Raw genomic sequence first — 27,856 nt, forward strand, 5'->3', positions numbered from 1 at the left:
ATGGAGCCTGCTTCTCCCTCTGCCTGTGTCTCTGCCTCTCTCTCTCTCGCTCTCTGATGACTATCATAAATAAATTAATTAAAAAAAATTGAAGTATATGATTTCCAAAATTTATATTCAAATGCAAACTGGTTAAAAAAGAAAATTTTGCATTCAAGAAACTAAAACTATTTTTGTTTATGTCACTTTTCTGGGAAGTATTTGATATTTTTTGTCTTAAACTTAAAAATATTGTCACCCACAGCCCAATAAGTATTTGCCTTTATTTCCTAAATGGGATTGTCACTCTGATTAGAGGACATTCAGAGGAATTGCTGTTTCCCTTTTGAGTGTTTAGACTCAGGTATTAAACCCAAATAATGCCATGTGGTCAGACTAATCAGCTGTGAGTGACAGTGGGCTACATATGAGGATATGCTCACCACACCACAGCAACCACAAATGCACCTTATCATTTATTATGAGCAGGGCAGATGTATTTTACTTAATTTGTAGTTCACACTTTGGAAGTAATTATTTCTGTCCCCAATTTATAGATGAAGAAACTGAGTCTTAGAATATATTTCCTTCAAGTCTCTGTGGCTAATGAGTGTAGGTCCCTAACCAGATGGAATTGTGTGCCCTTTTCCAGGGCAAACTAAGGTCTCCAGGTGAAAGATTTGGAAAGATGTCCTTAATTTCTCTTATGGGGAGGGAGGGAGGGAGGGAGGGAGGGAGGGAGGGAGGGAGGGAGGCATTATTAATCTTTCAGTTGTTGTTGGAATAATGATTATTGGGATTTGAGAAGAGTTGTCTACAGAGCTAAAAGCAGTTGTTTGAACATGAAATGAATGAGTTTATGTTGTCTGTGTTGAGTAAAGGAAATACTTTCCAAATCTCAGACATCCTAGCATTAAAAATGGAGCACATGCATTAAGGCATTTAACTTCTCTGTGTTCTTCGTTCCCTTTATCTACATCAAGGCACCCATGGGTATGGGAGCCGTTTACTGGTTTGGTTTGTTATATCTGGCAGTGTTTCAAAAGGCAATGCAGGTAGGCAGGTATTATTATTGATTGAAATAAAAACATTTTTGTGACAGCCTCTCTAACCCAGTGTCTGCTGCATGCATTTATTCACCCTCTGCTCCCAGAGGGCAGAGGAGCATGGCTCTTTGGTGAAGAATAGGTTAAGAAAGTCTGCATGTTTTTTGCTCCCTGGTTACGTTATTACTAAATAAAGTAGGCTCTTCTTTGACTGTGTGTGTAATGAAACTTTAATTGTGTGACCAAATTATACAGACTCTGAAGGTCAAACAACCCAAAATAATACCACATTGTCTTTTAGTCTACATGTTCTAAAAATATTTGGTAAAATTGAAAGTCGGCACCAACTTTAAAAAGAATACTTCAGAGGCCATTAATCTTTGTATCTAAGACTGAGTGTTGCAGTTAGACATAGTTCAGGCTGCAGAGCTCCTGAGTGACAAGCTTCTATAAAAGTGTAGGTTTTGATCTAAGTGAAGATATGGTGTTCACCAGTGAATAATTGTATCTAATATTTAATGTACATCCCAATGTGCATTACGGTATACATTAGTGTATATACTATATACATTAGTACTATAATGTACTTAACGTATGTTAAATAATGAATGGCTTCAAAGGCCAACATGAGAACCTAAGGCTTTAAGGAACCATAAGGGTTGATTGGACTCTCTCCAAGCTTTTAAACAGTTCAGTTTTTCAAATCAAATACAATAAAATGGATATTTTGTTTTATTCTGCTGGAAAGATTGGTGTATTTTTTGTCTCTTTCTAAACACTTTTTTAAAAGATTTTACTTATTTATTCGTGAGAGACACATGGAGAAAGGCAGAGACATAGGCAGAGGGAGAAGAGGCTCCCTGTGGGGAACCTGATGCAGGACTCTGTCCCAGGACCCTGGGATCACGACTTGAGCCAAAGGCAGACACTCAACCACTAAGCCGCCCAGGTGCCCCTCTAAAAACTTTTTTAAAAATATTTTTTAATTTATTTATTTGAGAGAGAGGTGGGGGGAAAGAGTGAAAGAATGAGCAGGAGAGGGGGGCAGAGACAGAGAGAGAAGCAGACTCCCCACTGAGCAGGGAGCCCAATGTGGGACTTGATCTCAGGACCCTGAGATCATGACCTGAGCCAAAGGCAGACGTTTAAGCAACTGAGCCACTCAGACACCCTTTAAATCTCTTTCTAAAACATGTATTCAAGTTTGTACTTGCAAAAATGATTAGCAGTCATTTAATAAATAAATGGCATTTTGAAGCACTCTGAAGACTAATCAATATATTAGAAAGACTATAGAAAAACATTAATAGAATGTAGAGATGAGGAATAATTTACTTCGAATTTTATAATATCTCTAATAGAGAACTCAGTAGTTTTCTTTCATCAGTGAACAATAGTTATTTTAATGGGAATGGTCATAAGAATGTCATTATTCTTTGTAATATTAATGGTAAAAGGAAAGATGTTAATGGAGCTCTTTATAGTATAATGCATGAAAAATTATACGATATCTAAAATCTGAAGCTGAAAGGTACTTCTCATGGTGTTCTTAATGATCTATAGAAAAGCACAAAAGTGAAAAATACAATTTTAATGACATATTCTTCAGAATCTTCCCTTTTTGCTTTTGGATAAATACATGCAAATTGAAATCTTGATTGTCTTCACTAAACTATTTTTTAAAACATTAAGGACTTATTTCTTTTGCAAAGTTAGCATAATTATTTTCATTTAACTTTTCTTTTTTTCCTATAGGCTCCATGTCCAGTGTGGAGCCTATCACGGAGCTTGAACTCATGACCCAGAGATCAAGACCAGAGCTAGGATCAAGAGTCAGATGCCTAACTGACTGAGCTACCCAGGCACCGCTCATTTAACTTTTTATATTGAGGTACAACACACATCCAAAAAGATAAAAGGTATATATACACACACACACAGCTCACTGAATTATCAAAAAGTGAACACACCTATGTAAACATTACCTAGGCCAAGAATATTACAGTATCTCCAACAGCTCCTTTCATCCCTTCCTGATCACTACTACTTCCCTCTTCTCCCAAAGTTATCACTATCATGACTGTGATGCCTGTTTTGAATTATATATAAAAGAAATCATGTGATATATACTTTTTTTTTTTTTACATGTGGCTACCTGGGTCAATATTCTGCTTGAGAAACATATCCATGTTGTTTGTATAGGTATTATTGATTTGTTTTCATTGCTTTACAACATCTCATTATATGAACATATCTGAATGTGTTTATCTGTTCTACAAATTGACATGTGAATTGGATTTGGGGGCTATTCTGAATAATATTTCAGGAGCATTCATATGCACTTGGTACACAATGCCTGGTTTCCTGATGGGACACTCTTGTGAGGGAAATTGTTGGCTCATAAAATAAGTGTGTGTTTAACTTTAGTGGAATATGTGAAAGACTTGTAATAGAGATTGTGTTCATTTACATTCTCAACCACAGTATGAAAATGCCATTTCTTCCACATTCTTGACAACACTTGGTATTGTCAGTTTTCTTTTAATTTTAGCTTTTTATTGTTTCCCTCAATTTAAGGTATTCTGGTTGGTGTGCAGAACTCTCACATTGTGATTTGAATTTACAATGTCCCGTGACTAATGAGGCTGGACACCATTGCGTAGGTCTGCTAGTCATTTAGATATTTCTTTGTCCTTTTTTTCTTATTGCTTTGTAGTTCTCTATAAATTCTGGACACTACTCTACTGAAAAATAGGTTCTTCCATTCTGTGGCTTCTCTTTTCACTATTTTAACACCTTTAAGTCAACAGAAGTTCTTAAGTTTAATATACGTCTGATTTGTCAGCCTTTTCTCTTAATGTGTCAACTTTTCCTTTTGTGTCATGTGTCTTTGCCCTCCTCGGGTTGTGAAGATAAGCAGCTATGCTGTCTTCTAGCACATCTGCTAGCTTTATTTACATTTAGCTTTACAATCTTACTGGAATGCATTTCTGCACATGATTTAAGGGAGTGATCAACCTTCCTTTTTTTTTTTTTTTCCCCTTTCTTTTCCTTTATTTTCTTCTCTTTCCCCCCAGTGTGGATATTCCACTGACCCAGCACCACACATTTAAAAGAGCTGGTTTATTGTCTTTTTTTTTTTTTTTTAAACAATTTGCATTGCAAACATTGCCAGAAATCCATTCCCCATTTGAGTCTGTTTCGGGATTCTCTGTTCTGTTCCATTGGTCTGTTTTAGTAATCTTCTGCCAATATGACATCCTACTATTTTCATAATATTCTGAGAGTTGATATCCAATCAAGAAAATCCTCCAACTTGGTTTTTCTTCAAGAGTATCTTGGTGATTCCATCCCTTTATATTTTTACTAACAGGTATGAGAGATCTTGTTGCTTCACATCCTCACCAGTATTTGGTGTTGTCAGTGTTGTCCATTTTGGCCATTCTAATAGGTGTGTAAATTGAATTCATATCTATATATAGACTTTCATTAAGTAGATTTGCTCAACACATTCTATAAAGAAATTTCTACAGACACAATCTTGCAACCTGTGAATTACAGCCACTTTATATGTTTCTTTCCAATCTATGTTACCTGTTAAATATTTTTCTTACCCTAATTAGAATATTCACTTCATGTTGAAAGAGTCAATAAAGAACATACTTTGATTGCCAAACTCAAAGCAGATTTCAGCATCTCTTCTAACATATGACAGTTTGCTCTAAGATTTTTGTAGGTATCCTTTACAGATTTAGAAATTCTCTTTTTGACTAAAAGTTTTAATCACATTTAGGTGTTGAATTTAATCAAATGCTCTTTCTATATCTCTTCAGAAGATCATATTTTCTTCCATTTGATTAATAACTTTGAAAGATTTTTAAATATTAAGCAGTCCTTATGTTCCTGGAAAAAACTTGATGAAGCTATTATGATCTATGAAACCTTTTATTTCTATGTTCTATAATAATTTTGCAACTATTTTTTAAAGGTAGTTGGATCTTATTTATGAATGAGATTGGCTTTTATTTTCCTTCTTGAAAGTTCATTGTCAGATTTTGATATCAGGGTTAGGCTAGCCTCACAGAACAAATTAGGAAGCATTCTGTTTTTCTACTTTTTGAAGGTGTTTGTATAAGATCGGTGTTATTTTGTCCTTAAATGTTTAGAAAAATTCACAAGGAAGGACATCAGAGTCTGGTATTTTCCAGATGTGAACATTTTTTAATTACAGATTTAATTTTGCCAACAGAGAGGCAACTGAGATTTTCCTATTTTTCATCTGTTTTGGCAAGTTGCTATTTGTTTAGAATTTGCTCACTTATTTTCGAAACCAATTCAAAGTAACCTCTTATGATCTAATTTGTATGGGATCATAGTAGGATGCTCTTTTGAATTCCTGGTATCGGTTATTTCTGTGTCTTCTTTTCTTTGATCAGTTTAGCGAGGGTTGCATTAATTTCAATGTCCTTTCAAAGCCTTTTGTTTTTAATCATTTACTTTGTTTCTAGTTTAATCCTATTGTGGTTTGAGAGCATACATTGTACAGTTTACAATTTCTTTTAAACTTGTGAGCATATGTTTTAGGGCCTATAATGCAGTCCGTCTTCGTAAATGTTTCATATGATTTTGAGAGGACTGTTTTAGCTGTGTTGTATGGAATATTCTGAAATGTCAATTTGATCTAGTTGACTAATACTGATATACAGGTCTTCTATAGTCTTACTGTTTTTCTGTCTTTTTGATGTATCAACTACTCCAACTATAATAATGGATTTGTCTATTTCTTCCTGCAGTTCTATCAGTATTTGCCTCATGTATTTTGACCCTTTCTTGTTCTGTGCTACACGCAGAGGAATGTTATACCATGTTGGAAAATTGATTGCTTTGTCATTATGCAATGTGCCTGTTTATCTCTGATAAATCTTTCTTGTTGCACAGGCTGCTTTGTTTGAAATTAATATGACCACTCCAGCTTTTTTTAGATCTGTGTTAGTGTTAGGCTAAAATACAAAATGAAAACCGAACTTGAAAATTCCCTGAGCAGACAAAACCATTTAAGCCCCATAAGCAAAATTAAATCTAGCATATTTCATGAACATAAGTGAAACTTAAGTCCTCTTTCTAAAAATGGTAGAAGATAACCACTTTTAATCAATCTCCTGCCATCTGGAAACCCCCTTTGTAATAATGAATCATTGTAAAGATTAAATAGCTTCCTCATTTTCACTTTATAAGCCATCCTATAATGTCCCATCTCTAAGCTTCAGAGCAGTTTTGGTTTGAACGCTCCCAATTCTTAAACTGTTCCTATATGCACATTACACTTTTGCTAATTACTATTTTATTCATATGGTGGTTTTAATTTTACTATTTTTGGATTTTTGACATTAGCATGATTTATCTCTCTCTGTCCTTCTAATAATGTATTTTAATCTTTATATTCAAAGGGGATTTCTTGTAGATAACATATAGTTTCTCATCATTCTTTATACTCTGACAATCTGTCTTTTAATGTATTCACACCATTCACTTTTTAAATGATTATTGATATATTTGGATTAATATCTGCCATGTTCGTAACTGTTTTGCCTTTTTCTCTTGCTTCCCCTTTTTACTGTGTTCTCTGAATTTGAGCATTTTGTATTGCTCAGTTTTATCTCTTTCCATATTGATATACTTTTTTTCTATATTGATATATTTTAAAAAATTTTAGTGACTGATCTTACCTATCAAAGTCCATCTTCATTTTTTTTGTCTATTTTTTTTTATTGGAGTTCAATTGGCCAACATATAGTATAACACCCAGTGCTCATCCCGTCAAGTGCCCCTCTCAGTGCCTGTCACCCAGTCACCCCATCCCCCTGTCCACCTCCTCTTCCCCTACCCCTTGTTCATTTCCCAGAGTTAGGAGTCTCTCATGTTTTGTCACCCTCTCTGATTTTTCCCACTCATTTTCTCTCCTTTCCCCTATAATCCCTTTCACTATTTTTAATATTCCCCATGTGAGTGAAACCATGTAATGTTTGTCCTTCTCCGATCGATTTACTTCACTTAGCATAATACCCTCACATTGAAGCAAATTTGAAGTATTTGTCGTTTCTAATGGATGAGTAATATTCCATTGTATATATGACTATGTTATGACTCAGTATAGAGTTTATTTTGATTTCTAACCTGCTTGTTACTCTTTGAAATTCCTGGGTCTACTTTGGTGTCTGCTATTAATTTTGGAGAGTTGTTGACCGTTAGTCAAATATTTCTTCACTCTATTCTTTCTTTATCTTCTGGTATTCCACTTATGCATATGTTACAACTTTTGCAGTTATCCCCAGTTCTTGGATATTCTCTTCTGCTTTTTTCTTTTTGCATTATAGTTTAGGAAGCTTGCATTTTCTTATCTTCAAGTTCACTGATTCTTTCCTTGATTGTGTTGAATTTATCTATGTGCCCATCAAAGACATTCTCCATCTCTGACACAGTGTTTTTGATTTCTGATATATCCCTTAAGTTCTTTCTCAGAGGTTCATCTTTCTGTTTTTCTTGCATTCTGTCCACTTGTCCCATTAGAACCCTTAGCATATTAATCACAGTTGTTTTAAATTTCTAGTCTGATTGTTCCAAAATCTGAGATATATGTAAAGACTGATTCTGATGATTGTTTTGCCTCTGCAGAATGTGTTTTTTTCTCGCCTTTTGGCATTCCTTTCCATTTCTTCTGAAATCTGAACGTGTTGTATCCAATAATGGAAACTGAAACGAGTATATTTTTTTGTGTGAGGATTTTTATTTATCTGGCAAGGAATTAGACTGTATTTAATGTTGGCTTTAGGTACTGTAGATGTTAGAGGCTTCAGATTCATCTAGTACTCTTGTTTTTGCCTCTCCTCTTGACTTTGGGGTCCTCTTCAGAGGTAGTCTGTGTTTGAAGTTCTTTCAGCTGTTATGCAGTGTTTTTATACTGGAGTTCTATTGGTATGTTGATATGATATGAGAATATTCTATAATTCTATAATATTCTAGCTAAATGTCAGTGTTTTTAGTAGGCCTCTGTCTTGGGACTGTGACCTTCACCAGAGTTTCTCTAGAGGTATAGTTTGTTTCCCTCCTTCCCTTTACTTCTTTTCCTGGCTACTGACTCCTAATGCCTGTTTATTCTCATAGGTGGAACAGGGAGAGTAAGGAAACTAGGATGGGAGAATGTTCTTTCCTAATTGGGATGAGGCTCTGGCAAAGTCTTTTTTCCTGGACAGTAAGCCTTTGTTGTACAGAACACTCTGGACATATTTGCAATGATTATCTTCTTTCCTTGCCAGAGCTAAGAGGGAATCTTTTTCTGATCTTCACAGAGAGCATGGAAAGGTTCCTTGAAATCAAGTTCACAGAAATATGGGAGCCCTCTAAGACTGTGGTCCTCAAGAATTTCTCTCTGTCTTGCCAGCCCACACTCAGCCTTGGTCAGTTTATCAATACTACTGCCTTCTGGGCCTTCTGGAATAACTCAGAATAATCTTCCTCCTTTAAGATCAGCTGACTGAGGATGCCTGGGTGGCTCAGTGGTTGAGCCTCTGCCTTTGGCTCTCCAATATTACTGCATAAGCAACCCCATCAGTTTATGGCACCAGTGACTTCCATTCTAGGTAAACAGATCTTGGCTCTGACTCTTTGGATGGTCTTGTTTCTCCAGATTTCAGGGTAGTTTATTCAGCATAGGCTGCTGTCACAAAATACTGTAGTCTGGATTGCTTAAACAGTAGACATTTATTTTTCACAGTTGTGGAATTTGGAAAGTCCACGATAAGTTGCTGGCTGATTCAGTTCCTGGTGAGAGCCCACTTCCTGGCTTGCAAATATCAGCCTTCTTACTCTGTCCTCACCTGGCTCTGGTCTTTCTTCTCATCATTATGATATTAATCCCATCAAGGGGGCTCCACCCTCATGACTTCAACTAAATCTAGTTACTTCCCAAAGGACCCACTTTCAAATATCATCATGTTGAGATTAGAGCCTCAGCATAAATTTTGGAGGGATGCAGTCCAGTCCATAGTGCATGTAAACTCAGTGTTCTGATAGGTCTAAGAAAGGTCATCGATTTTAGGTCTGTTCAGCTTTGTTGTTTAAGAGAACAATAATGATGTCCAAGCTCTTTAAATACAGGGCTGATAAAAAAAAAATACAGGGCTGATGCTTTTCTTATTTGCTAATATATGTGTCTGTGCGTCCAAGACTCTAAATTTAACTTTTTTTTTTTAAGATTTATTTATTTATTTGAGAGAGAGAGCATGAACAGGAGGGGTAGAGGGAGAGGGAGAGGGAATCTCAAGCAGACTCCATGCTGAGCATGGAGCCTGACACAGGACTCAATCTCATGACATCTCTCATAATGACCTGAGCTGAGACCAAAAGTCTAACCCTTAACTAACTTTACCATCTTCCGCATCCCATGTCTCTGAATTTCCCTTTAGAAACAGATTTCATCACTGCTTTATTACTTTCCATTTGTGTAGGACATCATGTATGAAAAATGAACAATTTTTGACTTAGAAGGATTACCTGTCTACAGAGTGTGACTACATTTGTTTCTGCAGGTAGAAATGAGCACTAGACTGAATATTATTGAGAAAACAGGAAGTTGGATTTTAGTCCATGTAGGGAGTTGTTTATCTCTGACTTACCCTGTATCCTAAGCTGGAGACCCTCAGATTTCTGATATAGAACGTGTGGAAGCTTAGAACTAAAGTTTTGTCTTTAACCCTCTGAAATTGTAAAAAGATCTGCTCAGATGCTTCTGAAGATTCTCTTCAGAAAGATTTACTTCAGAGAAAGTAAAGGGTCTCATAGGTACGGTCCACTTCCTTAAGTTTTCTTTTTCTCCCAGATCTTGGACATTCTATGTTTTATTGTCTTTTAGCACTTCATTCCTTGTTTTTCATTGTGTACAGCTTTTCTAGCAGGATTGTTCAGAATTTCCTGACTAGGAAATTGGTAGTGGTAGGACCACTACCATAATATGATTATTTTTTTAATCTAGAAGTTATTTTTTATCTCAATAAAACCTTAGTCTTCCAGAAAACTGGACATATATTATCCTAATATAAATTTAAATGTAATGACCTGTCCACGTATCTTCCATAAAACAATTTATTGCTGTCTCTGAACAATAGTTACGAACTATAGCCAAGGTTGTATCTTTCATGTGCTTTTTCACTCTTGCCATTTGATCTTGCCATCTTGAGAATTGAAACCTTTCTATGCTAAAAGGGCTAAAACAGTGTACTTTACAACTTGGTGTCTCCACAGATTCTAATAAAATGGCCAAGACAGGAGACCTTACTGATATCTTGCCAGTAATTTGGTATCCCTTCAAACAAGTATTTTAAAGATAGTGAATATTTTCAGAGAGGGGTGGTAGAAACTGATTTTATTTGAATAAAATTCTATATTTTTGTTTTGAAATTCAAGATTTATCATATACACAGAACAAACCTGTGTAATATGCTTTCTGTACTCTCATTGCTATTTCTTTATTACAAAAAATGAATGACATTCACTGTTACTTAAGAGAGAATCTGCATTTATACATATAGTTACAATAGTCTTGTTCAACGTATGTTTAAAAGTTATTCTTATTTGGATTTATGTTAGCAAGTTCCTCACTTTTCAGGAGTTCATATTTTTTTCTTCACTTTTCTTTTGCATTTGTGGGTTTTTAAGACAAGACAACCTCTTGGGAGGTACACTGACACACTTGGTAAATATTTATAACCAACATCATAAAACAAAGGGCTGACTTCCATTAGACAGAATGATGTTATGTGCATTTAGTGTCTGCATGTTAGCTGATTGTGTCCAAATGAGTTATATTTGGAAATAGGTCATATGTAAGTCACATGAATTCTCATAACAGAGAGGTCAGGGGATTTGCATGTTTGCCTGCTTGTCATGTTGAATTTATATTAGTATTGCTGTTCATTTTGATGGGAGCAAAACCAATTTTGATGTAATTACATAGCCTGCTGTATAGCTACATGTAAGTGGTCCCATGTTTCTGATTTATTACAGAAGTGTTTTGGATCCCCTTATGAACTGCCATATGGGCATTTTCCTTTATGCATCTTGACTTTTATAGATGAGTTGCTCAATTAATATTTATAAAATATATTAATGCTATTACATCTCTTCATAAACTTTAGAATCATTATAGAAATACTGAAAACCTTGTGAAAAACTTTAATTCATTGACTCCATAAATTATCCTGGTTAGAATACATTTCTAAATCATCTATGAATAATACCTCATTGAGTTTGAAAATCATCAAGCCTCAAAGAAAAGAAAAATTAAGGCCTTTTGATTTTTGTCACATAAGACACATCACCTTACTTCCTCTTGTAGATATTTCATACATTTGATAAAATACAGGTATATTCTTTTACATTTTCCATCTATTAGGAGGTTATCATTTTATGCAAGAGTTCTATTGATTATCGAACATTTTTCTTTTATTTTTATTCTACTTCAATAAGTTTGAGAAAATGTTAAGCTTTTAGAGCAACCCTTTTGTCTATAGAAGTTAACTGGTAGAGCTATGTTCAGCAATCATCTAAGTTGCATTACTCTCAATGTGTTCAAGATTTTAAATGTAAATTATAAGAAAAATCAGAGGGAGCCTCTAATAAAATATCAAGCTTCCTCTCGGGTGAGTTGTTTGCTTTCATATTCTGTTAGAGTGAGGCCTGTTGATAGTCTAGCTAAATTATGTGCTCTGGAGTCAGAAAAGCCTGGGATTAAATCTTTACTCTGCTACTTCTTAGCTGTGTGGCTTTAGGCACACAACCTCTATAATTTTCATTATCCTCAGCTTTAAAGTAGGTATCAAAATGACTACTTCACAGGGTTCATGGAAATATTACAGCTGCGTAATATATTTCTTCTGTACTGATGCCAAGACACAGAGTTGCACACTGAAGATCTTTAGATTGATAACACAGAACTCATTTGCTACTTGTTTCTCTTTTTGGAAGTTAGCCCCAATGAACCCCTCTCCTAAAATCTTTTCCTTCTCTGAAAAGTTTTGCAGTAATGCAAGAAGGGGTAAAGAGCATGGTTTACTAACAAGCTAGAAAAATTTTCAAAGCCAGCTGAAGACCAAAAGTACAGATTGGCTTGGCATCATGCATTAGAAATGCAGGTTCCAGGGTCTCACTCACAGTTTTAGTGCATGAGGTGCAGGGTCTAGAAATTGCATTTTTAAACAGCTCCTCAAGTGATTGTGACAGACACCAAAGTTCTGAATCTATAATAAAAGGGGAGACAAATATCCACATAGTAAAATTATGTTTTTAAAAGAACAATTGAAATCCATATGTTCTTTTCTTAAAAATTTATTTCATTGTTTTAAAGATGTGTTTATTTATTTAGAGAGAAAGTGAACAGGGGATGCGGGGAGAGGGACAAAGGGAGAGGGAGAAAGAAAATCTCAAGCAGACTCTCCACTAAGGATGGAGCCTGGTATATGGATGGATCCCACAACCCTGAGATCAGGACCTGAGCTGAAATCAAGAGTTGGACACTTAAGTGATTGAGCCACCCAGGCACCTCTAAATACTTTTATTAATTGTGATGGTATGAAAAAAATCTTCATAGCCAATTGAGGAATACCTCTTAGGCAAAGGAAATACATTTGAAACCTGATAGTATACCTAGAACTTTTCATTTATAAGGTAATGTAACATTAACCCTGTGCCTCATTCACTAGCATTCTGAAATACAGAATTTCACAGCAAAATCTTTGTTGTTATCTCATGTATTGAAAATATTTCAACATGGGGAGCAAGATAAGACAAATATTATTGTTTAGTTAGATAATAATTAATAGTAATGTACATATTCCCCCGATGACATTAATACTAGAAAGCTATTGAAGGTATCCAGAGCATTACAAAATGATGCTCTGCCTACTTTGTCACTTCCCATGTCTACATTTTACTTCATTTTACTAATTATTATAAAATCAATACATGTTTATTTTTAAAAATCCCAAGTATGACTGGAATGTGCTAAAAATCCCTACCCCCCACCTCACAAGTTCCCTTGTCCTTTGTAAGAAAAAACTGCTTAAAATTTTGAATGTGCGAAGATATTTTTATTACACTTATAAGCTAAGCACCTTATATTTCTTCTTTATGTTCTTGAATTTTAAATAACTCATAAATCGATCAGGTAAAATGTAAAAGATTGCCATTTGTAGACCTCCTCATTGCACTTACGTGTCTGTTGCCACTACCACTTTGCATCTTTTCTCCTAATCCTTTAAGATGTTGAGATCATCATAGTGGCATCTATCTAAATCTGTGAATGTACATTAATGTTGGGAAAATGTGAGATCTTTTGGACGGTTATCTAATTCATCATCCAGCTGTTCACTGAAAGAAATCACAATTAGCCTGCCAGTGGCACCCAGAAAAATAGAGTCAAAATGTAAGAGGGTCTGATTAGGATTGAATGCTGATGGCCTCAACCCTGTATGCACATTCCCCTGCTTTGGAGGGCTGATGAACACTCATGTACATGCACGTGCACCCCAGTGCCCAGAGTATAAAATTTTGACTAGTGGGAAGAATGGAGCTTTCTAGAAGGGTCTGGTTACCAGAGTTAAAATATCTGTGGGCTTAAACAGTATTTTCCTATTTATGTTGTAGGAAACAGTAGCTAGGAGTTTGGGCCTAATAGTTTAAACCATACTGGATAACTATCTGTCATGGGAGATGTAGTACACGTTCGTACATTCACATTCAACATGCTGAGAGAGGTTCTGTAATTGAGAAACCTTTTGAACTTTGTTTTGTTTTTAAGTTCAATCTTTCCCAAAGGTACATGTCTGACAAATATTTTATTGTGAACCACTATGAGCCGAGCCATGTCCCAGGTACTATGGATGGAGGCCCCCAGAGGTCCTTGCTTTGATGGAGCCGGTCTTCTAGTGGGATAAGATAAACCAATAAACAATAATCAAAGGAAAGAGGACCTCATTACTTTGTGCTATCCAAATTATGAGTAATATGATGAAAATAAAATGGGAAGATAAGACGCAGGGGGTATGCCAGGTACACTGACTAGAAAGAGTCTGACTTAGGTGGTAATATCCTGAGCAAGGCCTGAAATGGCAAGAGGAGCTGCCTGTGCAGAGAACCTTCAGAGCAGTATGGACAGCTGATGCAAAAGCCCTATGCAGGGCAGCGCTTGGTTGTTCCAGGCTGGACAATGTAATGAAAGCGTAATGGAGGGTGTTGTCAAAGACTATATGTTTGATAAGGAGCTTGGATTTTGATCTAAGTGGTAAATGAAACAATGGCAGTAGGGGAGAGGTGGCCCGGTTTAATTTACCTTTAAAATTTTTCCTGACTGCTCAGGGGGTAGAGATTAGGGCTGTGAATTGGGATGGTCATAGAGAACAGGAGATCAAAAAAGTAAGGAGAAGGTCCCTGAGGTAGTTTGGGTGAGGGATGCCTTGTGGAACTGGGTGGTCATTGGTGAGATGAAGACACATGCCCAGACTTTGGGTATAGTTTGGAGGGTCTCTCAGAACTGCCTGTGGTGCTTGAGCTTGAGAATTGGGTATATGGAGTAGTGGTGGGTGGTGGCAGGAACTAGAGAATTGGTTGATAAGGGGAGTCAAATAAAATTAATTTGACTCTTTTAAAAAAATATGTTTGGTAAATGCTGGTAAAGAGGTATTTGTGAACTAGAAAGAAAAACAGGTAAATAAGTAGACTCCCTGTGTAGGGATATTACAAGTGTGTTTGCCTTTGCCTTGTGCAGCCTACATGAGGTTGACCTTATACGCTAGTCCAGTCATGCTCAGCACACCTACCAAGAGCTTTCTTTTTTCTTTCTCTCTCTCATTTTTTTTTTTTTTAAAGATTTTAGTTTAGGTAGCAGAGAGCCTACCCTAGGTCTCAATCCCAGGACTTGAGCCGAAAGGCAGCTGCTTAACCTACTGAACCACTCAGGTGCCCCAGTTTTCTACCCTTCTGACCTTTAATTCCTCATCTGCACTTTGTGCTAGCAGAGCATCATTCTCAAGGTCTTTCTAGCTTTCAAATTCTAGAGTCTGTAAGTCCAATTACAGGTCTTTCCAAATTATTATTGCTTCCAATTTCCCTTAACAATTTTTTTAATACGGGTGCTTTTGTTTTATTATTGTTTTATTAAATAACTTTGATGTGAAGCAGTTCCTAACATGCCTGGCAGTACTGTGAAGTTGGAACAGCCTATTATCAGAGTGCTCTGAATAGAGCGTTGGGAGGTACTTTTGTTTATGTTAATAAGAGGAGAAAATGAAACTAGAGAAACATGTCCTAACTTTTATCATTCATCAGTGATGGGGGCAGCTTCTTTGCTGAATCAGATCCTGCTTCTTGAATCCTGGAAGAGGATTTTCTCAATTTTTTTGGTGCCGTTTACAATGTTAATACCTTTTAAGTTTAATTTGAACTTTATAGAAACAAAGTTTATTGAGGGTATCATTGTTGAAAGCTGGTTTAGTGGGAAGGTGGAATTTCAACTACTCTCAATATAAAGAAAAGCCTGGGCAATTGTATCTCCTACGGATGGAGGGACATTACTATGTAACTGGGTATATAAAAATACGATTTTCTTGAAGAAAGTAGCCATTTTTACAGTAAAGAAAGGAAGTCAGACATTGCCCATGGATGTTTCTAGGTCACAGAGTGAAACGGATATTCTCCAGGTACATTGATTTCCTTCTCCCTTTTCTTTCAGGGCTTTTCAGGAAATGCAAATGCAGACAGTGTTGTGTACTACAGACTTCAGCCTTCTATCAAAGCCCGATTTCTGCGCTTCATCCCTTTAGAGTGGAACCCCAGGGGCAGAATTGGAATGCGGATCGAGGTGTTCGGATGTGCATACAGTAAGTGTTTATCTAACACACTGACATAGGTATCAAAGGAGATGTTTTGAAAGCCAACCTGCATGCTGAAGTTGACTTTATAGCTATGTAAAGAGATATAAAAACAGGAATGATTTTTGTAGAAAGCTTTTTTCTGCCCATACATGGCAATATTGACTTTAACATTTAGCTTTATATTTTAAGTCAGAAATGGAAGCATTTTATAGATAGATTGATCCATACGGAGATAGATAGATACAGATACCTGTTTATAGACATATGTGAATCTATTTATCCAAATTTAATATTATTAACTAGACCCTGATTTCAAATATTAGAGTTTTTCCCCCCGTGGGCTATAGTTGATGATGTTTCACTTAGGCATTCTGAGTTTAATAAAAGATATAGTGTTCCATTAACCAGTCAAATGTTAGGACACCAAAGAATGTCTCTCTAGCCTAAAAATAATATGCCGTGTAACTCACTTATAAACGTGCTGTGCCTTCAGCATAAATTCATAGGAAAGATAAAGACCTCTGCCAAAATATAAAATGTGTTTGAAATACTTTCACATAAAAAATGGTAGAAACCACAGATTTCACTTCGTCTCCTCTTAATGAAGTATTTTATTATATCTTTTTGTGGGGCAGGGGCCTAAGAGTTATTGATAGCCTACCTCAAGCCACATTATCCTGTTATTTGCTCTTTTATTCTAGAACAATGAGTTAGTTAATATGATCTACAATTATCAGATAAACAGTCTGAGGTTTGGAGAGGTTCAGTAATTTGCCTGGTGTCTCACACCTAGCACACAGAAGAATCCAGAAAAGAGCCTGCGACTGTTCTTCTAGTAAACGTTTAATTTTTTTAGCCACTAAAGCTTCTTTTCCACACGTATTTCATCACTTTTTGATGTAAATCAAGTTAGGTTCTGGTTCACTTTATTGGCATGAAGGGAAGGCATGTCACAGAGAGGGCAGGTAATTTGTTGATGTTATCTAAACTGTGTCAGACAGACCATGTTGTACAGACTGCAGGTCTCCTTGCAAAGATTGGTGATGTTCTCGGCACACTCCTCCACCATCAAAGGTAACTGATCAGCCTTCTGTTCTCACCAGGGCCTACAGAATAGTGATCATAGTATGATATCAATAGTACTACTAATAATAGCAATTACACTAATATTAAAAGTATTTTTTTAGAGATTTTTAAAATTTATTCATGAGACACAGAGAGAAAGAGATTCAGAAACATAAGCAGAGGGAGAAGCAGGCTCCCTGCATGAAGCTCGATGTCAGACTCAATCCCAGGACCCCGGGAACATGACCTGAGCCAAAGGCAGATGCTCAATCACTGAGCCACCCAGGTGCCCCAATAGTATTAGAAATAGCAACGTTTTCTTGAGTACTTACTATATGTCTAGCATTATATTCACAGTTAGTTTATAATTTTTTTAAAAGTCCAGGTAAATATTATTAGATAACTGTTGCATTCTCCCACTTTGAAAATGAGGAGGCTAAAAGCTCAGGGAGGATGGCTTGCATAAGCCACACTGATAGGAAGTGACTGAGCTGGGTTCACAGCCAGGTCTGCATACTGAACCCAAGTACAGACTCAGGCTCCCTCCAGCTGTTAAATCACAGAGATGAATTGGGCAGCTTACTCTTAGTCTTCCCACTTCTTCTCTTGGCCTCAACAGTTTAGCTGAGCTGCTCCTATTATGTATTAGCTCCTCCTTTGCAATGATCCATTTGAATAAAATCATCCTTTAAAAAAAAATATGCCACCTCGAATTGCAGTTCTGGAACGCAGAACCAAGGCAGTCGGTCTCATTTGTCTTTGGATCATAGAGTTTAGCAAAGCCTGTGCTACACAGTGGATAATTAGCAAAACATATTTCAAGTGGTTCATATTTATAGTTCCATTCTCTACTTAGAGCATCTACCTTGCAAAATATTTATCACAGTACAAAAATAGCTAACAGTTTTTGAGCACTTTACTCTGTCAGATATAGTTTTTATAGACTTTCTAACTTAATCCTAAAAATCAACCCATCTAATAGAGTCTTAGAAATATTAAGCAATTTTCCCAGTCATACATACTTAATACACATCCAATCTAGGATGTAAATTCAACATTAGTTGAACAAGACTGTTGACACTGTTCTTCCAAAACTAAGGCACCACTCATGATGTCCCCATGGTCGTGACTGCTGAGGAATAGGTTCCTCTGTGTTCTCTCTGCCACGCGCTTCATGATGACTCAAATCTCCCTCTGCTTTCATTGATCTGCAACCCTAGGAAACCGTCTTTTTCCTGTGGCTTCAGCTGCTTTCTCTTGCAGTGAGTTCGCTGTCCACGCATTTAACCAGCCACCACTTCTCACTGATCCACTGTTGAAGTAGCTTTTCCGACGGCCAATAAGACTTTAAATTCAAACACTTTAAATTAAACCCTGTTAAAGGGTACGACAGGACTCATTGTAAAATGACTGTTGTATAATATGGGATAAGAGAAAAACATAACAATGGAAAAATACTCTCGTAGACAACCTAAAATAACCTCAAGATAGGTCAGGTGTCAGTGCTTTATGGGAGAGTCTTTGATCAAATGGACTTCAGTTCTTGGGTTATACTTCTATTTTCCACCTGTTCTTAGCATCAGCCTTGCAGAATATGAATTTACTAAAGCATGATTGTATGTAACCATCATATATTAAATAGTTAATATGTATCAGTTGTTTCCTTTCTAGGCATTTTCTGATTGAGTCCTAACAATACAGTGAAGTATGAATAGCTTGAATATTACCATTTTATTCAGGAGTAAGAGGAGAGGTACAGAACTGTCTGTTGAACGAGCCCTGTGGCTTGCTCTGGGTTGCCTGGAACAGAAATAGGTGGCACCACTAGCTTCCTTGTCCTCAGAAGGAAGAGCTGCAGGTGCTATCAGCACAAGAACAAAGCTGCAGGATTTTGTCTGCAATTCCCCTGAACGGCCCAGATCAAAGATCAGCCTGGATTTTCTTCAGATATATAAGGCCATTCTCCTAAACTCTATATAAAAAGGAGAGGTGGTGTTAGAAGTGGTCAGGGTTTCCCTCCTGGATCACAGTCACAGACTACCTCTCCATGCTGGCAGTTAAGTGAACCTCTTGTGAAGGCCTGGAGGACTGCATGCGCCCCACTGGCCTGTGTGTCCATGGCACTTACACCAACTTAATGTGACTCTTGGGCTTTGCCTGAGCCACTCACTTAAGAGTGGTGTATACCAGGATGCTTCAAGTCTCTTGATGTGGGATAGAGTGAACCTTAGAGAAATTAAGAACTTTGTCCAGAATTACACAGATTGCATGTGTTAGATCTAAGATTTAAATTCACATCCGTTACTTTCCAAAGCCTGTGCTCTTGACACATCTATATGAATCATACATGCATTCACCTTTTAAGTATTTATTGACACTTGGTGAAAGAGAACTCTACTAGGTATTGGGTGTAGGGATAAATTCTAAAATAATGGCTATTTCTTAATGGGAATTATTATTATATATAATTTTTTTGCATCTTAATTCTAGGTTTATTCAATACAGTCCTTTCACTCTACACAAGGCACAAATGCAACATTATCTAAAATGCCACAAAGTTACAAAAATCAAGACAAAATTGATAGTACTGATGTTCAGTAAAAGCCAAGTCAGCAATGTACCTGTTGCCAAGGTAACCCACAAGACTACTATGTATAACGTTCAGCAGGGGGATCTATGATGACCCTACAGAGCTGGCTCTCAGCTTGCTTGTTAACTTAAGTGAGAGAAAGGGAGATCTGGGTTGTGGGTTGTGTGCATGAGTTCATGTAAAAAACAGAACCATTTATGGCAACTAACATGGAATGTTTGACCCTACAGGTCAGAAGAGGCAATGTCATAAGAATTCTACAGACTCAATGTAAAACACTGTATCATGAGTGTAGGATAAGAGGAATAAAGTGATTGATAAATTGAGATTAGTATAAATGTTCATAGCAAGAGGTTTGAAACTAAAATGCAGATATTTTCACATGGGAGCCTTGGAGGTTAGTCCAAACAGGAGAAGGGGCATACCCTCATCGAGAGAAGAGAATTGCTTGGAGGATGGTTTGTATTTGAGAATGGTCATTTAGGCTGAAAGGGCACACACATTGGAGGTGGCAGCTCAATTGGGAGGTCTCTGATCTCATGTGTGCAAGTGACAGTGGAACCTCGTACCAGAGGACCAGCAATCAGGAGAGAGGGTTCTCTTGAGTCAAAGCAGACTCAAATATACTGAGGATGTTGAATGAAGGGAACTTAGTGATTACATGGGAGGATCCTTGCGTTATAAGATTGGAATAAGCATCTGGAAAGTGGTGCCGTTTGCTAGGAGGGCCAGTGGAGAGAGAATGAATGAGCTCCAAAAGGGCACACGGGAGATAATTCCATTGCTGACTCGTTGAATGCATGCCTAGGGAATACAAAAGGTTGGAACTCTAAACCCTCTCAGTCGAAGGTATATAATTGAAACCTATATGAATATCATTGTTATTAAATCATAAGTTTCTACGTACTGCATTACTCTTAAGAATAGAAGTATAAAGTGCTGTGTTTGGACAACTACTCCTGTCTCTGAAAAGGAGAGATGCACTTCTATCATAACCAAAGTGGGTTCTTTACATTGTTTTTCAGGGATCATGCATTTGTATGCTGGGCCCCCCTTGTGTCTTATGTGTGTGTTCACCGAAGTTATAGGTGCAAAAGCTGCTCCTATGAATATTGCAGGGACGGTGGCTATTGTGAGAGCCACACATAATTTTATTACCCTCTGTCCGGGTGAGTTAGGCCAGTAACTTGTTACGAAGGAACATCAAGTGAATGGAAAATCCATATCAAAGAGCATGTTCTACTTTTATGTTGGGAAACTTGGAAGTTGTTTCCTGAGTAATGAGAGTAGTAGAAGCTAAATTTTATGGGTTCAAAGAGAAAGTATAAATTTCAGATGTCTTGGCCATAGCAGCCATGAAACATGTTTATAGAACTAAACAAGAGATGTAGGTAAGGAAATAACTTGTGGAAGAAAGAAAAAGAAGAGAAAATGTTTGACAGTAAAGAAATACCACTCTATGAAATGTCCCAAAAGAAAGTAAACAATGGTAAACAGAGGCAGAGAGAAAGGGTACAAGACTGAGTGGAAATGACTGTGTCTGAGATGTCCTTCGGAAGTGGCAGTGAAGCCACAGGAGATGTTATTATTTAATTGTGGATTGGGATCCCTGGGTGGTGCAGCGGTTTAGCGCCTGCCTTTGGCCCAGGGCGTGATCCTGGAGACCCGGGATCGAATCCCATGTCGGGCTCCCGGTGCATGGAGCCTGCTTCTCCCTCTGCCTGTGACTCTCCCTCCCTCTCTCTCTCTGTGTGACTATCATAAATAAATAAAAATTAAAAAAAAATTTAATTGTGGATGAATTGCTGCAACAACTACCCTTAGTGTAAATCTGAAGCTCCTTTCATGTAGTTGTTATGTAAATGTCCTCATTTTGTGACCCCAATCCTCCTTTCCTCATCCTCAGCACAGTAAGAGCATCCAGCTATCTAGCCATATAGAACCATTTTCATTTCTTCAACATGCCATGATTTCATGATGTTTCTAGACTTGGGATCTTTGCACAGTGCCCAGGGCAATCACCACACGTGCAGCCTTCATTTCTCCACTGAGATAAGTCTTTCACTAATCACCTTTTCTCAGCAGAGAAATCACTGTCTCTGAGAACTTCCCTGACACCCCACTTTTGGGTAAGAGGACACTTTCATCTGCTCCTGGAAGAGCTTTTCTGCATGCATTATACCGTATTGTAGTCAGATGTTCCTTCTTTGTTCTGAGTCTTCTGAGTAGGTGAATGAACGAAGGGAGGCAGGGTTGGTGAGCCTCAGGAGGGCTTTTCCTGCCAAACCAGAAGCATGTGCAGCCCATGAAAGATCAGACATCTTTCAAATGAGAAGACTAGAAGAGAAGAGATATATAGAAGTATAGAAACTATGTAGAATATAGAAACTGTTATGTTTATTTGCTTAAATCCAGACTGTTTAAGAGAAAACAGTGGATTCTGTTTAACAAATGGAAGTAAGTCAACAATTACAAAACTCATGTCAACTTAAAAAAATGAAAATATGCATTTTATAATGTAAAAAATATTGAAAGCTGGAGTGACTTCTATCAGTAGACTTCAGTTTGGAAAACATATTAATAGGAAATGCAGGAAAGCAGCCTGAGAAGTGTAAGTTCTAACACTGAGAACTGAATCATTGTCTTGTGTCTCTTCAGGACTGGTTTCTTATACCACATGTCCAGTTAGGGGGAGAAATGAAAAGCAGTAAACTTTTTGGATTTACTCTAAATAATAGTTATAATTGAATTCAATGCATATTTATTAAGCAACTCCCACATGTTAACTGCTAAATACTTGACCAAGGTGAATTAAATACAGTCCCTGCACTCAGATTATTGATCAGCTAATACTGTAGCTGAGGAATCCTATTTTTTTTTTTTTTGCCAAATGTTTAAAAAGTAGGTAGATTTCTGGTTGGCCTAAAAATCAAGGAGGATAAATTCTAATTCTTTGTTAAATTTGTAGTCTTAAGATTTTAATCTGATAAGTGAGGTTATAGTAAAATTAAAATAAGGTTAGCTCTTAAATATCAGAAAAAAAGGAAACTATGAAACCCGCTGGGATTATGTCACAAGAACTCAGCAGGCTCTCAAGTGAGCAGGCTCTCACTGACCAAAAATGGAAATCTTATAGCATCAGGAAGGATAGTAACAAGAGTTTTGCCACATATTAAATATGTTTAAGTGAAAAGGTTCATGACAGTACTAAAAAATGAAAATCTAATTGGTTACCTATGAGAGATATGAAGGAACCAACTCATTATTTTGAAAATTGATAAATGAAGGGAAACATAAAGAATTTATCATACCTTTCCCATGTGATCTGTACTTCAAAGTAACCAAATAGAAGTCAGAGAATTTCTCTTTCAAGGTGTACTCCAGGTAATAAATAAAGAGGGAATAATAGAATTAGCATATTCCCACCTTGCAATCCTAGATAAATTAATAGACCAAGTCAGTGATTATAAAAGTTAATGAAAAGATGATTTGCTTTTCAGTACCAGTCCTAGCAGAATCATTTTTGTTGGGCTAGCTTGCTGTAGTTGTAATCCCTGGGGGAAAAAATATACTTAAGAAAACCTCCTTCAATTCAAAACAGGATGAAACTTGACAAGATTTGATTCTTGAAAGAAGGAAAGGAAGCTCTGGGAGATCCACATTTAACTGACTTTTTCTTAAAAACACATCCCAGTTTTCAGACATCATAATACTCAGGCAGAAAGCAGCCAGATTTTACTGGGCTGAGGAAGCCGAGTTCAAAGTTCAAGGTTGCCAGAGTGGTTAAAAATTGAGGGTGGAATCCTGAAAAGAAAGGGGTCAGAGAGGGAAGGCCTCAACTCCTGCACAGAAACTCTCCTTTAGTCCTTGGCTGATTTGGGAATCACACGTGCCCAAGATGCGATACCAAGGAGCCCAGATGAAAGCAGGATGGGAGAGGTCAGGTGCTAAAGACTTCAGCATCTATCTAGTGCCTGGAGGAACACCTTTGGAAAAAAATAGAGTCCTGCCAATCTAGAGGGACTTGTTAAATATCTTGGGCTTTTTATTTTATTGAGAAAGCACAATTTACTGACAGATATCCTAATAACTCTGCCAGGATCCTCACAACTGCTCTGAGTAACTGCCTCTTGAGGGTGCTACCTCCAATTTTATATATATATAAATATATATTTTTAATTTATATAAATTATATATTTATATATAATTATATTATAAATATAATATATTATAAAAGTATAATATAATATAATTATACTTATAATATAATAATTTATATTTATAATATAACTATATATTATAGTTATATTTATAAATTATAAAATAAAAAAAATAAAAAAATATAAATTATAAAATAGTTATATTATAGTTATATTATAGTTAATAGTTATTATAGTTATATTTATAATTTATAAATTATAACTCATTTATATTTGTTATAATAATTTATAATTATATTATAATATAATGTTTGATATAATATATTTATATTATAAATATAATTAATTATATTTATATATATAAATTTTTTTATTGAAGTTCGATTCGCCGACATATAGTATAATACCCAGTGCTCACCTCGTCAAGTGCCCTCCTCAGTGCTTGTAACTGGAAAGCCAGAAGGCATTCCTTTAGGAGTAAAAACCAATATGAGGACCATTTGCTATGTCCTAGAGATAAGGATGAAACCAAAGTAGACTCGTGCCAATGAAACCTAGAACCAAGCTTTCCCAGAGTCAAGATGATCTGTGGACTTCTCCCATTTCCATCCTGCTGCCTCCACCCCACCCTCCCTAGTCTCCATTCTCCTACCTCTCCTCACTTCCCCTTCCCCACCTTCTCCTTCCCTCCTGACCCTCGACATTTACAAAGGTGGGCATTTACTCAGAGTAAGTTTCATTTTCTTGAAACTGTGGTCCCCAACCAGTAGCCTAATTTAGATCTCACTGTTGAACACTGCTGTACAAGCCCTGCCCTTTCACGCTCCACTTACAGTTTAGTTTGTAAGTATATCTGTACATGTGGGATGAGTTGCTTGATCTCTTTCTTTTCCTTCAGATTGGGGGATCCATGAAGACAGAATATGTTCACTGTTGCAACACCAGCTCTACTACTGGCTGGCTCTACACCAGCCAGTCCTACTCTAGGACTTGGCATAGTAAATGTTCAGTAACTATTTGCTAAATGGATGAACTAAGAAAAACATCCAGTTAGCCAGGATAAAAACTGAAAAATGAATAAATGTATAAAAGCCACAGATGTATTACACATACAGTAGCAGTCAATTAAAGAACCGTGAGATGACTATATGAGATTTCGAATGTTAGTTATTACTAAAAAGATAATAACAGCATATAAAATATGTAATAAATGAGGCTTTTTGATGATTGCATTTGAAACCCACAGCTTCTTGTGTGGAATAAGAAATTGGACTTTTTATCCACGTATTCCAAATAAGGAAATTGAGACTCAGCATTTAAGTGACTTCTGAGGCATTATGAAAGTTACAAACAAATATTAGAAACAGAAATACAGCTTATGCCCTCCTGTGACACACTCCAGTGTCCTTGATGCAGTAGGTGTTATCCCTTTCAAATCTATCAAAAAGGTTAGTTTAGACAGATATTTAAGTGGCAGCGATCTTGTTTGTTCATATAACCTCCTGGAGTGTTATCACTGATCTTAATTCAGTCTATTTAAAACCATGATAGTAAAGTCACCTTTTCCCTGTGGCTATATGCAGCACTTGATCCTGTACCATCTTCCTTTTTATTGTATTAATTCTGGTTGTTTTATACTTAAAAGTCCCTTAAATCATTCTGTGTTTCTTGACACTACTATGCAAAAATAGTACAACCTATTTCCTGTTGATTTCTCAAGTGCTTGGTCTCTCCTTGCCATCTCTTAAAACCCATTTCAGTAATGCAGATCTCAAGTGCCAATACATCATGCTGTTGCTTTCATATTTCACCGTATAATAGTTTAACGGCGACTCAGTCTGATTTATATTTCTTAGAAGTCAAAATTGGACCTCTGTTTGTTTAGAAATTTGTAGGTACTAATTTTCAAATAAAGAAGCAGAGTGCCCAATACTGGAGCTTGTCTGTTTGTTTAGCCCAGAAGAGTTTGGTCCATTGTTCTTTCTCCATTTTGAGCAATTTTTTTTTCTATTTATATTTTGGGGTGCTTCCCACAGAATTAATAGAAGGCTCTCGTGTCTTTTTCAGGAACTCTTTGATGACCTTTAATAAGGTCAATTTTCTGTACTAAAAGATTTGTTTTGCAACTCATGCATTTCCTATCCAGGTTTTCTCTTTTACGTTTCTTAGCCAATGGACCTCATCAGTGATGCGGTGATTCACAGTTTAATTCACAGAACCAATTTCTCCCCAAAACATCTTTCAGGACAACCCACTACCACCTCCATAGTTTTCTGCAGCTATCACTTACAGGGTACATAAATACATTTGTTTTCCGTGGTACAATTCAATATGCAATGAGCTTATTCACTTTCAGAGAAAAGGTCTCTTTAACCTTCTTGTTCTTCTTGTCAGATAATCCTCATGCTGTCATCTGCTCAGGTTCACTCAGGAATCTGTTTTCCTGGGTGTGGTTCTCAGTTTATGGAAACCCCAAGAGATTCTTCTCAGTTGATTCTAACATGAATGGGCCATGGAGCTCAGTTAAGAAAGGATGCTGTTGTATAGGTTTTTCTTAGTAATCCACTTAGGGAGCAGGGAGGACATTGCTTTTTCAGATAGCAACCTCACATTTTGCAAAGTCTCAAACATCTGGAGCAGAAGTAGGATGAGAGAAGGCTACTGAGTCAAGTGGACGATATTATAATGAGAAGTGTGTTTGCATGTAAAATATGTACATATAGAAGAACAGTTCGCTGCTCACAGAGGTAAATCTGCAATTTAGTTGACATCCTTCTCTGAGGCTGAGTGGATCACGTCCTCCTGCAGATGTTAGAAATCATTTGGACCCAGCCCCAATGCAGAAAGCAAAGCTCCAACCGCTGGCATGAAAAAAATCACATCTTGGGGATGTGCATCTTTTCCATTAGAATGGAAGCTCCTTGGGAAAAAATATGCTTTGTATTTATGCATTGCTGTATCTTCCACTGTTCACAGGGAGCTGTCCATAAATACGTGCTTGCAGAAAGGAGCGCGGAATACACATTGCAGCAATGCCACTTCTGACACAACTCCCTGAAAGAAATTTGAATATTTTCTATTGGAAAACTTTCATTCCACGGGAGATTGTATTTCTGAATCATGCAAATAAAGCAGTCTATACCTCTTTCCTGGGGTTGCAAGGAGAATTGATATGAGAGTAGGGCCTATAGTCTTTGTGAGTCTGTTCTTTCCTTGGTGCCTGCTATAAATGAGAAGATTTGAGATGGAGGTATTCACTGAGGAGGATTCAGGTCACCAACAATTGCCATGGTGAGTCAGCTCAGGCATTAGCTGACAGATAGAGAAAGCCACAGAACCCACAGATGGCCTCAAATCATTCTTGCTGCATAACCTGGCAGTGACATTGATAATTGAGCATTTCTCATGCTCTTCGGAAATTCATTATTTTTTAAAGAGTTTATCTTTTAAACTAAATACACCAAATGTATTTATTAAATTATTTTTACTGTGCCTCTTTCCCTGCCCAGTGTTCTAACAATAAATAACAGCATTAGCATTAGTAGTAGTTAATGTTTATGGAGTTTTAATTATGTGCCAGTAATTCTTCCAAAAATTATACAGATACACATTCATACAACAATCCTATGAAGAATATACTATTATTATTCCCATGTTATAGATAGGAAGCGGGCACAGGGGTTAAGTACCTTGTGTCATTAAGGGATCTGTAACTACATTACATGACATAGGCGCTTACAGGTATGATTAAATTAAGGATCTTGAGATAGGGAGAGTAGCCTGGATTGTCCAGGTGGGCCCAGGGTAATCACAAGGGTCTTTATAAGAGGGAGATGAGAAGATCAGTCAGAGAAGAAGAGCGAAAACAAGGTGAGGGATTTGAAGATACTATGATACAAGTCCTATACGTGAAGGAAGGAGTCATGAACCAAGGAATGTGGATGGTCTCTAGAACATAGGAAAGAGGAAGAAAGGGATTATCTTCCAGAGACTTCAGAAGGAAAGCAGCTCTTGCCAACACCTTGATTTTAGGACTTTTGAATTCCAAAACTGGAAGATAAGAAATTTGTATTGTTTCACATGACCAAGTTTGTG

General features: G+C 36.8%; 1 protein-coding gene across 1 annotated transcript in view; it reads left to right on the top strand.

Annotated features, from left to right (window-relative positions):
• The window catches only part of CNTNAP4 (contactin associated protein family member 4), a 241,907-nt gene that overhangs the window by 108,271 nt on the left and 105,780 nt on the right, over nucleotides 1–27,856 (top strand). The window contains exon 4 of the mRNA XM_072818909.1: nucleotides 15,805–15,952. Coding sequence (XP_072675010.1) covers nucleotides 15,805–15,952 — 148 coding nt within the window. The remainder of the gene's footprint in view (nucleotides 1–15,804; nucleotides 15,953–27,856) is intronic.

This window comes from Canis lupus, chromosome 3 (assembly GCF_048164855.1).
Source record: "Canis lupus baileyi chromosome 3, mCanLup2.hap1, whole genome shotgun sequence".
Taxonomy (NCBI): Eukaryota; Metazoa; Chordata; class Mammalia; order Carnivora; family Canidae; genus Canis; species Canis lupus.